This window comes from Mustela nigripes, chromosome 2 (genome assembly GCF_022355385.1).
Source record: "Mustela nigripes isolate SB6536 chromosome 2, MUSNIG.SB6536, whole genome shotgun sequence".
NCBI classification, from domain to species: Eukaryota; Metazoa; Chordata; class Mammalia; order Carnivora; family Mustelidae; genus Mustela; species Mustela nigripes.
The window spans coordinates 85,398,984-85,413,583 of NC_081558.1; the positions used below are offsets into that span (position 1 = coordinate 85,398,984).

A 14,600-nucleotide genomic window follows, 5' to 3' on the forward strand; every position below is an offset into this window, starting at 1 on the left:
TATCTATGAATGGTTTATTATCCTTAAAACACTTTGAGTTTTGATGTTCAGTATAGGAACCATTAGTGACATGAGTCTATTTAAATTTAGTTTTATATTAAATCAGTTAAAATATGTAGTTCTTCAGTTACACTAGCCATATTTCATCTGCTTAGTAGCCACATGTGGTTAATGATTACCATATTGAACAGTTAGATATAGAACATTTCTGTTATCTGAGAAAGTTCTGTTAGGTAGTGCTGATCTACAGATTTTCAAATGAATGATGGATTCAGTTATAATTCATTCAGATCTTTTTAAGAGAAAGTATTGTTTGAAGCATACATGTATTTCTATGTGTATATATAATACCCTGTAAGTCAACCCAATCTTGAAAAACATGGTTTATGAGATTGGATTTACTTTAAATTAGGACATCAGATTTTGTTAAATAAATGTTTGTTTCTAAATTACTGCGGAATAATTTGTCTTCAATTCTGTAAGCATTTACTTCTTAATATTGTTTACATTGTAGACCGTGGCAAATTCTTATCACATTGGAAGTTAGATATCAAATCCATGCTAGTTTCACAAATAGTAAGGTAAATGTAGTGCAGTAGGGATGTGAAGAAGGTGGGGGAAGTCTGCAGGAAGGTGTCTTAAAGAATTAATTCCCTTAGAAACATCAGTTAACTATGGAATATCAAATATCAGAGAATTAATAATTAATTCTATTAGAAACATCAGTTAACTATGGAATATCAAATATATTCATTTCAGATGACTTCAGATCCTTTGTAGGATCCTTTCCTCACCTCATTTCTAAATGCTGAACCTTTGATTAGTAGTATAATGATGTTTATTATATACTTAATTTTTTATAACCTTGTGATACAGCTTTTTGGAATTCCCTTTCTAAAGGTATGTTTGTTGACTTTACCTACTTAATAGGACCTTGAATTGAGAAGCTCTTAAACATTGTATTTTGAAGAGAATGATATATGTTTTTTTAAAAAGAATATTATACCTGACAGTCCAAAACTATTGCTAACTCAGTGCTTTGTGTCCTTGCGAACATTGAGGTGGAAGTTCAAAATTTCTCAATTCAGAGTTAAGTCCAAACCCAAATTAAAACATTATCGTAAATGAATTTTGACAAACCTCCACACAGTGAACTGTTTGTTGCCTTTGTTTCAATGGAGCTTCATCAGATGAGAATATATTTCACCTAGACATAGAAAGAAATCCATTTTAAGCTTGTAAGTAATTGCGCATTCTGTCTTTATATTTATTTATATATGTATAAGTAATATGCCCTGATGTTTCATTATGGAGGGAAAAAAAAGCTTTAAATAAAAGTAAGTTTTTAAAAATTCCTGATACAGGAAGCAAAAAAGCCAGTACAGTTTCTAATTGCCTTTTAGAGTCTCTGAGTTCCCTCATTACCTGTGATTTAAGCTAAAAATGAGGTAATTATAGATAACATCAGTGTTTATCTGGTTGATCTTGGCACCTGCAGTCCTAGTGTTGTAGCTTACCGATATCTGGTGCCACGCGTTACAGTCTGATGCTGACATACCTAATTTACACTTCACATATTTCCATTGATTTTTAAGTTAGATGTTCCTTGTTGTATTTGAATAGTATTTTCAAAATCATTCCTTTAAGATTGTATAAAAGTATATACTCTTTCACTTGGAATAGTGGATTTATGGTACAGTCCTTTCATTAGTAGAAATCTTTCACTAATGTATTTCTATACAAATTTAAATTTTATTATGTCCTTTTATCTCTGTATTTGGTAAAGCAGTTATGGTCACTAATATGGCAATTTTTTTTTTCAAATATTGGTGTGCATTTCAGGATCATCAGATTGTATAAACCTTTTTGCATCAGATTCAGTTTTCTTACTTTGTGCTTTTTTACTTTCAAATATTCTACGCATCTAACTGTGATCTTATTTTGCATAAGGATCACCTTTATTTTGCCCTGGCCTTTAGTGCTACTATGTCTAGTCAAATCTCAAAAAATGAGATGATCAAGAGCTAGCTGAGCTTGTAAACTACAGGATCATCTCTGCAGAGCTTCACCATACCACCCCCTCACCAAACTTCCCTCTTTGATCTTCTTTCTCTGTGGGACCTGTTGAACATCCCCGGTGATAACCCATTCCCCATTCACTGCGTTCTGTATCAGTGAAAACTAGAGTAGTTCCTCTTAACCAAGTATTGAAGATCCTGAGTACTAGACGGTATGTAGTCTCTGAATTGTTTTCAATAATTGTAGTTGTTTGGGTTTCTTCTTAGCCCCATAAAGACATTGCTGCCTGCTCAGGTAGTGCCCCAGGATGGAGTAGAAACCATCTTATAAAATGTACAGTATAAACTTATTTTCTCTAATTTGTCATCATTTAGGACAATTCAGAAATTTTCTAGTACAGAACTTCCACCTAATCAAGTAATTTATGCATTATTTAGGTTACAAAAGTATTTAAACAATTACATTTAGAAGGTGCTAACTAGTTTTATACTAATTCTATGTGTGTATCTTAGGAAATACTACATTAAAATATGTAATTAGAAATCGAGATCTCCTTATGATCATCAGCTGTATTTATTCACTGGGTATTCTGGTTGATTTCCATGTTAAAAAAAAAAAAAACACAAAAACATTGCCAAGTGGATTAGCTACCTAAACAGATATTCTTGGAGGGGAGACCTCAATTGCTGCTGCAAAAGTTGATTTCACTTATTGAGAAATGACTGCAATACTCATGGCCAACACTTTTAATCAGTCACAATATTCTTTTCTAAGGAGCACATGGTAGCTTCAGAATCCTTTTTCACACAATGCTTCTAGGACAGTCACTAAGGCCTGAGAAGAAAACCAGTTTCTGCCTTTCTGTGCCTGGATGCTGGTTGTTTTTAGGGACCCAGTGCCTGCAGGGCATAGTGGTTGTCACTAGATGGCACTAGTGCTTTGTCAAGAAACTCCTTAAGGCCCATGTGTCTCTCTAATCTGTTCCATTTGAGGAACCTACCTAAATACCCCAGGTTTTTAACCACTCACAGCAGCTGTTGACTTACTTCCTCAGTCCAACTGGTGAAAACTTATCTCTGTACCCTTGGACTTAATGTTCAAACACTAGGAATCTAAGGGAGAAAATATAAGGTCATGTTCTTGTCTTGCCTTGTTTCCAGAGGCCATTTTTGTCCCTTGATGGCTGCAGTATCGCATTTCCCTTTTAGTGTTGCTTCCACAAAGATGCTTCTCCTAATTCTCTTTTTTTCCCCATCTTATTAAATTTTTCTGAGTCTTAGTTTCCTCTTTGATAAAGAAGCGTTAAAAATACACACCCTAGGAGAGTTGTTGTAAAGGTTAAAAGTGATTTACTTAAAATATTGTGTTTTTTTAAGATTTATTTAGTTGAGAGAGACAGAGACAGAGAGAGCAGGAGCAGGGAGGAGAGGGAGAAGCACGCTCCCCACCGAGGAAGGAGCCCTATGTGGGACCCAGTCCCAGGATCCTGGGATCATGACCTGAGCTGAAGGCAGATGCTTAAGGAACTGAGCCACCCAGGCTCCTGCTACTAAAATATTGTATTTTTAAATATATATCGATTTTTTTTTTTTTTAGCATTTCAGTAGCATCACTGACTGTTACAGGCATATTATTTCCTTTTTTAAAAAATATAAGGCATAGTTTAGAAACTACCTTTCCTTTACTTTTGTAAAGCTGAAAAATTCCACCACTGACTCATCAGTAACTTAGTATTCTTTGCCCATGTCCTAAGTTCAGTAGTAGGTCCCCATTTGTATTTATGATTGTAAAAAACTTTAATTATGGTTCGGCTCCCCTCGAAGGGCTAAAGTGTTCAATATTTTGTCCTCTGTATACTGTTAAAGGTCTGACATCCAGCTCTTGGAGTAGCATTTGAATGCCCATGGGGCTACTATTATTTTCTACACTCGGTTTTCACATGTAGATATAAAACTAGTTCTCCCTTCTCTGTACTACCGAAGTGCTTGTCCTTTACCCGATTAATACTAGTTTACAGATCCCTCAACCTCCTTAGCTTCATGCTTTCTCTAATCTCTCTGAGTGCTGAGCACATAGTAGGCACTGTCACTAGTGTTTACTCTGTGTCACTGTTCATTAATGAAACACGGTGTCATAGAAGAGCAAGACAATGAGTTATCTTGCGGCCTTCGTGTTCCTCTGTTGTTAAGGCTCTTCATCAGTTTGAGGCGTTCAGCCTTAATTGGAACTCTGAGTACCCTGAATAAATTGAGATGATTGTGAATTCCAAAGATAATGTTTCCATTTCACATGTCCCAGTCTTCTGTTCTCTCTGCCGACACTGTAATCAAGGCCCAGGGTCTTATTTAAGCTAACAAATAATTATCCTTCATTACATAAGTAGTATGTAACTTGACCTTAAAAGGCTGTGTAACTTGACAAGATGGCAATGAATCTAGCCACCAGCTGTGTCTACCTTCACACTGTCCCCGTCCCTGTGAATAGGAGCTGATTTTGGAAGAGGCTGGGGGAGTCCTTGCCTCACACTTCCCTCTTATCGGGAATGTATCGGTGATTTCAGGCCATGGAACTGCATGGTCTTGCACAAATTTTGATTCCTTGTGGGTTCAGATTCCATTTAAAATCTGCAGTTTTTGCTTGCAGACCACAAGCTATTTAGACATACTTAACATTTTCTGAGATGTACTCATTGCTTATCTCATCTTTTAGTACTGCTAAAACTGGATAAAAACAAAACCTGAATATGAGATGTGAATAATATATGTGAGATTGTTGGGAAATGGATAATGTATTTAAAATATTATTGGTAACACAAATGGACTAATAGGATTAAAAAAAAAAAAAACTTCTTTGAGCTTGGAGGGGCTAGGGATTACTTAAACATGACAACAGTGGAAAAAGCATCAGGAGAAAATAATGTTCAATTTAAATTAATATACACATTAAAAAGCTTCACTGTGTTGAAAACCAAGGTATTGGGTTAAAAAGTATATGTGTGTGGCAGACAAAGGTGTGATGTTTTTAATGTATGAAAAACTCCTCCTTTGGACCAATAATAAGGCAAAATAAAAGGTAAAATAAAAGTAATACTATAATTAGTATTAACAATAATACTAATTTTTAAAAATATTCTGATATACTAGACATGCTTCTGAGGACTTGTCATATATTTAATTCTCACAATAATTCTTTGAGGTAGATGCTGTTATTTCATTTTACAGATGAGGAAACAGAGGCACAGGGACATTGAGTAACTTGCCCAAGCTTGCACAGGTAGTAAGTAGCTAGTAAATTGTGTACTGTTTCTGTGAGGCATGACTGTCTTTTTATCACAGGAGTGTGGTTCTGCTGTCCATTCTCTTAACCACTGTCCTGTGGTGCTTAAAATAGGCAAAGGACAAGAGGGATGTTTTTAAAAAAGAAGTAATAAAATGACTCAAAAGAATGAAAAATTTTCACTTTCACTAATGACATAAATGCAAATTAAAATAAAAATGAAGTATTATTTTCTCTTATGAATGGAGTGTTGAGAGTAAGAAATTTTCATGGAGTGGTGTTAGGAGTAGACTTTCTCACTAAGGTGCTGGAGGGCTTGTCTCCTATGGCATACCTTGCCACCAGCCCCTCCTGGCAGAAGGCTTCGGGATGGGTGCTCTAGGGCCAAGCTGGAAGTTCTCCTGCTTGTGGTATTCAGGAATGTGCCATTGCCGGGGTCACTCTTCTGAAAACTCTGTAGAGATGATACTCCACAGCGGGTGTTTTAGTAGTTGGTTGCATTACTGGCTTTAAGATAACATGACATGCGAGGCTGTCCTTTTTCAAATCTCTCAGGTCCGACCAGTGAGAACTGCTGCCGTGTATCTACATGGAGGACAGTTGAGGGTTTTAAAGGCTTTATTTTGAGAAAGTCTCTCTGAAGAGATTGCCAAGGTTTCAGCCTTGATAAGTGTATTGCAGCATTAGGAAATCAGAAATTTCACAAAGCTGTGTTCAGTAGCCTCAACTGTTGACAAATGATTCTTGATGTTTAGTTTGGTACAAGATGCAGGGAATATAGGTCTACTTCCTTTATTCAAACTCAGTAAATGGTTTGGGACAATTAATTTCCAATTGTTTCCCAGTAGAGCAGATTTACTTGTATATTAATGAGGCACAGGTGTTAGGCCCCTGGTGTCTGTGTGCCTGGGAGGCATATTTCACTTGTTTATCTACTCAGCCATAGGTACTGCAAGGTACTCAAGCTTGCCTTTAACAGTTTTTACAGTGAGGCTTTTTAATTTTTTGATGTTTTTTTCAAATTTGCCTGCACCTGTTAAAATTTTAAAACTGATCATGTAGAAAGAAGTTGCAGAGATTTCAATAGTAAATTGCACTGGAAGTTAAAGAAAGTAGTCTTCTATTATATTTAACTCCCCAGTCTGACAATAAAGAAAAACGGATTCATTTAAACAGATATTTCATGTGAGAAGCCAATGTAATCAACAGTACCCTTTTTGTTGTGTATTTTTGGAGCAGGTATGTCTTTGTCAATGGGTAAAGCAGTCATATATTTATATTAATATTCATTTTTTTCTTGTTGCACTGAACTGCGCTACCAGCATTTTAGAGGAAATGGAATAGCCTCCATAGACATTATGAATTTCAGTAGCTGGCATAATTATAGCGATCTACATATTCATTAAATCTAAGAAGAACTGTGTCCAAAAAGACAGCCATGCGTTCAGAAACAGTACACAACTAAATATATATGTTTTAAAAGTTGCATTTCTTAGACTTATTTAAAATTAATTTCGTGTAGCATTCCTCTCCAAGCAGAGAATTTTAACAAAAGGATCCCTATACTTTGGTTTCTTACATGTAGGAAAGAATGGGAAGAACTATTTGTAAACAACAATTACTTGGCAACAATAAGGCAGAAGGGGATTAATGGGCAGCTGAGAAGCAGCAGGTTCCGCAGCATTTGCTGGAAGGTAAGAAGAAAATATTTATTTACAGTTTGTGGTTGCAGTATATCAACACATTACCTGATGCCCTGAGAGATTACCCATGCAGGGGATCACTGAATTTTCCAGAAGACTTCACTCTCGATTTTTTGGCCATCCAAGTTAATCTTTCATAGGACATTTACTAATAAGGTTGAACCACCTTAGTCCCGAGTAACTGTCATGTTAAAGGAGTCATTTGAAATAGCTGTTCTTTGATCTCATTTGATGGAGCAGAATTCAAAGCAACACCTTTACATCCCCCAGAGGCTTCTGCAGAAATCCTTGAAGCTGGGCAGGAGCAGAGGGGGATTTTCTTCCAGCTTCCCACTGTATCAAGTGCAGCCATTTAGTCACCCCCGCTTTTTGCTTCAGAAACAGCAGATGGAAATGATTTTTCATATGTACACATATATACATGTACATATATGTATATGCATATGTATATGTACATATACATATGTATATATATATATATATTTTAAACTGGAAACATAAAGTGAAGGGCAGCAGGAAAGAGAAGTGGAAGAAAATTAGATCAGTTTTCTAAGAGAAAGGGCCATTGATTACCAAAACTAGTAATAATTTACAGTTATCTTTTTTAATTGCCTGGAAATATTGTCCCTTTTTGTTATCTCCAAATGAATTGAGGTTTAGACTTATTTCTGAAATGACTTCTATTGAAAGTTTTTTAGGTTATATCTGCATAAATGAGCATACAGAGTCTGTGCAAGTAAAGACAGTAAGGAACACATGTATTAGACAGTTTTAGATTTAATAATTTAGATTTAATAATTAAAATACATTTTTCTTTTGTTAGATGCAGGCAGTAAAGGCAGAAGACCTACTGCTAGAATATTTGTATACAAATATTTGTGTCCCACACCCTAGTCCTTGTTGTTTAACTTTTAGTAGCCTTCGTTTTCTAAAAATAAACTCAAGTCCAGATTTATTTTAAAGTGGTATTAAACTAAATTAAATCAAATTTGTCTTTTTAAGAATGCTTGTTGTTTTCATAAGCTAGTTGCCATTTGTAAATTAACGTTTCTGCCGAAGAAGGAATGACTTCACTTCTCAAGCCATGCCCTCAGGTTGTTCTTCTCTGTCCTTTACCTGCCTGTTTTAAGACAAATCTTAAACCTTGAAATTAATCATTGGACTTTGTGTCTGTCAATACCCCATTAATATAAGACTGTAAAATGGGAATTAATATGAGACTGTAAAATGGGGGCCTTGATTCAGTTTTGTGGTGTAGTTTTTGGGATCTAGTTCTTGTGGCCTTTGTTCACTTTTTGAATTGTCCAAATATGCATAAACATTCCCAAATATAATTTATGGGGAACCGGAATGATATGAATATGAATGTCTCTTGCAGTATTCAGTATGAATATCTGCTTCAGGTGATTCTGTTTGGCATAGTTTTGCATGTTGCTTGTTAGGATTTTTTAAAAGTTTCCTTTTTTTTTCCTTGACAGCTATTTCTTTGTGTTCTTCCTCAAGATAAAAGTCAGTGGATAAGTAGAATTAAAGAACTAAGAGCATGGTATAGCAACGTTAAAGAAATAGTAAGTTGTACTTTAATTAATGTAATTGTTTTCTTATGTATGCTTTAAAGTCCAGTAACCTCTGATCTTTGCGTGTGTGTTTTCTTTCTTTCCCTGCCAGCACATCACAAACCCAAGGAAGGTTGTTGGCCAGCAAGATTTGATGATCAATAATCCCCTTTCACAGGATGAAGGGGTAAAGTTTATCTTTATTCATATCTCAGCTTCTTTTGCCCATGAGAATATGCTTATGAGACTGGTTATCGATCACTATGAAAACAATGTTATTTCATGCCACTTAATTTTTTTTTTTTACTCCATATATTATGCAACCTAAAACCTGATGGAAATTATTCTATGCTATATTCATCCTGTGTTGTAGGAGGTTGATGATCTGTTTCTGTGGAATGGCATTCTGAGGATGTCACATGGGACCATAAGAACTCAGGGTAAAAGAGAAGAGCATAAACAGGAGGCTAGAACTATAATGTCAAGTTGTAGTGGGCAGTGGGGACTCTAGGAAAGCCTCCCTTTATGATAAAAATAGATGGGGATTTACTTGGTGGGACTAACTTGCAAGAAGAAAAGTGACTTTTTGGAGTGAGCTTATTAAGTTTTTAAAGATAATGAAAAAGATTTGCCCCTCCCCACTGATACTTCAGAGAAGACTAAGAATAATTACTACTTTAGAGTATTGTGTAACTTCTTCAATTGCTGCTCTAGTTCCTATTTCCCTGCTAACAGAAATTATTTTCCAGCTAATATATAATATCAGCATTTCTTTTTTTACTGATACATATAGTTGTTATGATATAGTTTATAGTATAGCAGCACAGAATATTAAGTGAATTTTAAAACTGAAACTCACATTTTAACAAAGTGTCTAAAAATCTGCTTGATCATAAAGCCAAGCTTTGCAAAAAAAATTACATGTCTTAGTGCATTGGGAGTTCAGGTCAGGTTCAAGTTGAGACCAGTTGGCCTATGGCCCTGCTCTAATCTAAGCAGAGCTTTTTGTTGTTTGTAAGGGAAGTAGTGGGTGTAGAGCAGCAGAACAATCATTTACTTTATAAAGATAATAATAAAAATTTTAAATATGTATAATATTATTACTGGAAAAATTGTTGTTAGTATAAGGATGTGTTTCTGATATTAGACTAGTAGTTTTTAATAAAACTTATTCTACTTCAGGTTTCCTCTCCACAATGTGAAATGATAACTCAGAGAAGGATAAATTTGATCACTTAAATTATTAAATTGAGATCATAAAAGACAAGTAAAGGTATAAAATTATCTTAAATAGGTTGTTTTCCTTATTTCAGAGTCTGTGGAACAAATTTTTTCAAGATAAAGAACTGCGATCAATGATTGAACAAGATGTCAAAAGAACGTATGTAGAACTTACAATAATTCAAATTGATGTTATCTCTTTGTAATTTTAGTAAGATACAAAATCCACAGAGGAGTTTTAATTAAATGCAGTATTTGCCTTATGTTAATAACAAAGTTATTGTGGTCATTTTTGATAGTAACAGTTATTTTCTGTTCTTAAAATATAGATTCCTATTTTCCCTCTTTCAACATAAATTCCAATATTTATGATCTTAAAATAATATCTAATCTGGTTTTCAATTTTCAACAATGGTTTGAAATCATGTGCTTCTGATTAAGGTTATATTATGTGGTCATAATATTGATATTGCTAGAAACATTTGTCTCCTGCTTCACAGCTTTGAATCCTTTCTAACCAAATTGCTTTTTAAATGACAACTATTAGTTTTACACTCCTTGTTTCTGTCTCTCTTGAAGTCATTAGGTTTGCAAACAACCTCTTCTCTTGGTCTACATAGTATTTACTATGTGAAGGGGTTATTTACTTAGCACATGGCTAATATCCATTGACTTTTACATAATAGGGCTTTACCTTTCTGGGTCATGTAGTGAGAAGTACATGGAATTTTTGTGGGAAAGTCCTAGGATAAGTTCTAGCAACATATGCTATAATCTTAGGCATTTTACTTTCAATGAACATCTTTTCTCGGTGTCCCTTTCTGTAAAATGAGAATAATAGTTAACCTCAAAGGATTGCTGTAGATTAATAAATGTATGTTGTACTAGTACTATTCAGATATGTTTACACTTCTTTTAAAAAGATTTATTTATTCATCCTAGAGAAAGAGAGAAAGAGAACGAGCATACACGAGTAGGTGAGAGTGACAAAGGAAGAGAGAGAGAGAGAATCTCAAGTGAGCTCTATGCAGAGCACAGAGCTCTGCATAGAGCTCAATCTCATAACTCTGAAATCACAACCTTACATCATGACCGGAGCCAAAACTAAGAGTTGGACTCTTAACCGACTGTGCCACCCTGGCACCCCTAGATGTGTTAACACTTTAGGCTGTAAACAGTTACATAAATGTTAGTAAATTAATCATTGCATAGGCCATGTATTTGCAGAGTCATAGATATCCCTAGTACCTTCTTCCAGGTTCTTCTGTAGCTTTGCCTGTCTGTGCTGCTGCTAGTTCAACTCCTGCTAGACCTATTATAAGGTCAAGGCCTCTGGCTCTCTGAGACTCATCTCTTTCTAGGTCCCAAACACTGAGTAATCAGATGACACAGATGGCTATTAACATTATACTACATATTGAACAAGTCACATTTTCTATTTTAAAATGAAAATCAGTGGAGGGGTACCTCGCTGGCTCAGTCAATGGAATGTGTGACTCTTAATCTAACAGTTGTGTGTTCAGGCCCACATTGGGCCTAGAGCTTACATTAAAAAATAAAAATGAAAACAGGGGAATCATGGGTTCAGAGTACCACAGAACTGTACGAAACTGGCAATGGTGGTAGGTTGAGGGAGGGAGGTATGGGATCATTTTGATGAGCTGAGTTATCTAGGTAACCCAAGAGGAGCCAATTATACAAAAACTACTCTCAGAGGCATCTTGTGGCAGTTCTTGACCTCTAGCATATAGTTGCAGAAAGTAGAGTGCCATTGTATTCGTGTGCAGGAGGCACTCAAATATTTGTTGGAAAAAACAAAAGCTGAATTTCCTCGCCAGTCATTTAAGTAGCTGTATAGTCAGTGGCAGTAAAACAGGCCTCTTAAAAGCAAAATGCATGGTATATATTGCTAGCCAAACAGTAAAGGTATCCCTTTTTAAAAAAAATTTTGCTAGGCAGTTATCTTAGAAAACTTGACAGCTTCAGCTCTAAATGGCTAATAAGAAGGATCATGATCAATCTGCTGTTATCAAATGAAAATAGAGGGACCATGATGCCAGAGCTTCACATAGTCAAAGGCTCTGTGGATCAAATCAGTGAAAAGGCAAAACAAACAGGAGAAGGGGAAAATAAAACTCAGACAGCCAAGCTTCATAGGAAGTGGCGTTGGGAGCCCATTGATTATTTTGATTACTTAACACAAACATTTTTGCTTTGCTGTGTGAGGAAGTGTTATTTCTTGAAAAGTGTATGCTTGTAACTATTTGGTTTTATGTTTTCTATGCATTTTTTATATATTTAAAATGTGTGTATGCATGTGATGTGTATAACGTATATATGGCTAACTTTCTCTTATAAATGGTCTCCAGTGGTATTTTTTAATTCAGTTGGCAAGCCTAAGATTCAGGGATGGCAGTTAGGAGACCCTGTAGTTCATAGCATGGATGGAGGAGGTTGCATCTTCTTCCCCAGAAGGCTCTTCCATGGCTCTCCTCCACATTTAGAGTAAGGCTCCTTGCCATCTCTTCATATATTTTGTGGCAGGTAACGTAGCTTGTAAGGTAAGACTGTCAGTCTTTTAAGTAACCAAATTGCCTAACAATAAGAGCTGAATAGCTTGAATAATTTTACTACTTTAGGTAATACATTCTCTTTATAAGGCACTGCATTATCTAAAATCCATGGGTTTCAGTTGAGTCTGTAAGGCACCTCATGATGCAATAGGAGAAGAAAAGAAATACAGCTCAATGAATGTTATACAGTGTTATTCATTTACTAGCATCTGTGGTAAGAATTTTTTTTACTGTACATTTTTTTTACTGTACATTTATTGAATGTCTGCTGTGTACCAGCCTTATCCTTTTTGGGAATAGAGTGGTGAATAAAACAGACTAGGTCCTGCTTTCTTGGGATATACATTTTAGTGTGGGGTGGGGAGGGGGTTGGAGGAATGAGAAGGTCAGCACGTATAGATAGATAAAGAGGATAATTGTAAAAGATGGTAACTGTTGTGAAGAAATAAAGCAGGGTGATAAGATAGAGGGATGGCAGTTTTAGAAACAGTGATTAGAAAAGGCATCTCTGAGAAGATGATATCTGAGCTGAGATGTGAAAAATTTTAAAAAGCCAGCCATTTGAAAATCTAGGGAAAGAACATTCCAGGCAGAGGGAACAGCTAGTGCAAAGTCTCTCAGTGAAAATAAGCTCAGTGTTTTGGGAAACTGAAGCGGGGGGCAGGTATGCCAGGAGGTAAGTGATTTAAGTAGGGAAATTTTGGGAGAGAGCAGATGCCATCAAAACAGTCCTATAGGGCAAAGTAAGGAGTTAGGGTTTTATTCCAGTTGTAATGGGAAGCCATTGGTGGCTATTGAGCAGGGGTGTGATACCTAAGATCATTCTGGCTGCTGTGCAGCGGGGTGGGTAGAGGTGAAGATGGAATCTGGGAAAGTAACTGGGAGTCTTGTTTTATGCTTCCACATTAAGTAATGTTAGTGGCTCAGATGAAAGATGTAGTAAGAAAGATGGTTAGGAATAGATAGGTTAAGGATATGCATTTTCTACTTTTAAATATTAAGAGATCATTATATGTAGTTTTCTCACAGTCATCAGTTCTCTATTTTTACTGCCCTGTTTTAGGTCTTTTTTTTTTTTTTTCTTTTTAAACCTCCTATGTAGAGTTTCTCACTTGCTTAATTGTTCTCTTTAGATGTCTTTTCTTTCTCCTCCAGCAGGAATCCATGTGGTATAGCCTTATTTTCAGAAAGCACAACTGGTCATGCTACTTGCCTAATCCAAAGCCTTCTTGGACTCTCTGATCTGCAGAAGAATGAACTTATCCAGACCCCTAACACACAGATGGTTCCTTTTTAGAGTTTTCTAGCTGTCTTTGATGTCTAGTTTAACTCCACTGCAGTCTGAGAGCATGATTTCCCATCTGCCAAATTGGTTTGGGTGTGTTTTGGGGTCCAGAATGTGTAATATCTTGGTGAATATTCCATGTGAGCTTGAGAAGAATGTGTATTCTGCTGCTGTTGTTTCAAGAAGTACATAGATCTCAGTATGTTCAGTAGATTGATGATGTTGAATTCACCTGAGTCCTTCTGATTTTTTGCCCGCCAGATCTATCCATTTCTGATAGACAGTTATTGAACTTGCCAACCATGATAGTGGATTTTAAAAGTTCACTTTGCAGTTTTATTAGTTTTTGTTTCACACAGGTTGATGCTCTGTTGTTAGGTACATATATGTTAAGGATTGATGTATCTTGGAGAATTGATCCCTTTATCATTGTGTAATGATTGTGTAATCAGCTTGGTGTGTTTTTCTCCATTCACTTACTTTTTTTCTTTTTTTAAAAAAATTTATTTTATTTTCTCAATGTTCCAAGATTCATTGTTTATGCACCACACCCTGTGCTCCATGCAATCCATGCCCTCCTTAATACCTGCCACCAGGCTCACCAACCCCCACCTCCCTCCCCTCCCAAACCCTCAAGTTTGTTTCTCAGAGTCCACAGTCCATTCATTTACTTTTAATCTAAATGTGTCTTTGTTTTTAAAGTGTGTTCCTTGTAAGTAGCATACAGTTAGGTTGTGTTTTTGATGCACCCTGACAGTCTTTTAGTTGGTGCATTTAGACCATTGACATTTAAAATGATTATTGATACAGTTGGATTATTAGCTATTATATTTGTTACTCTTTTCTTTTTGTTACCTTGTTCTTCGTTTCTATTATTGTCTTCCACTCTTTTTCAGCCTTTTGTAGTTTTAATGGAGCATTTCATATTATTTCATTTTCTTTCCTTTCTTAGCATACCAGTTATACG

General features: G+C 35.7%; 1 protein-coding gene across 1 annotated transcript in view; it reads left to right on the top strand.

Annotated features, from left to right (window-relative positions):
- TBC1D5 (TBC1 domain family member 5) overlaps positions 1-14,600 on the top strand; it is a 547,758-nt gene that overhangs the window by 300,337 nt on the left and 232,821 nt on the right. The window contains exons 5-8 of the mRNA XM_059390875.1: positions 6,881-6,989; positions 8,477-8,566; positions 8,667-8,741; positions 9,868-9,935. Of these exons, the coding sequence (XP_059246858.1) occupies positions 6,881-6,989; positions 8,477-8,566; positions 8,667-8,741; positions 9,868-9,935 (342 nt within the window). The remainder of the gene's footprint in view (positions 1-6,880; positions 6,990-8,476; positions 8,567-8,666; positions 8,742-9,867; positions 9,936-14,600) is intronic.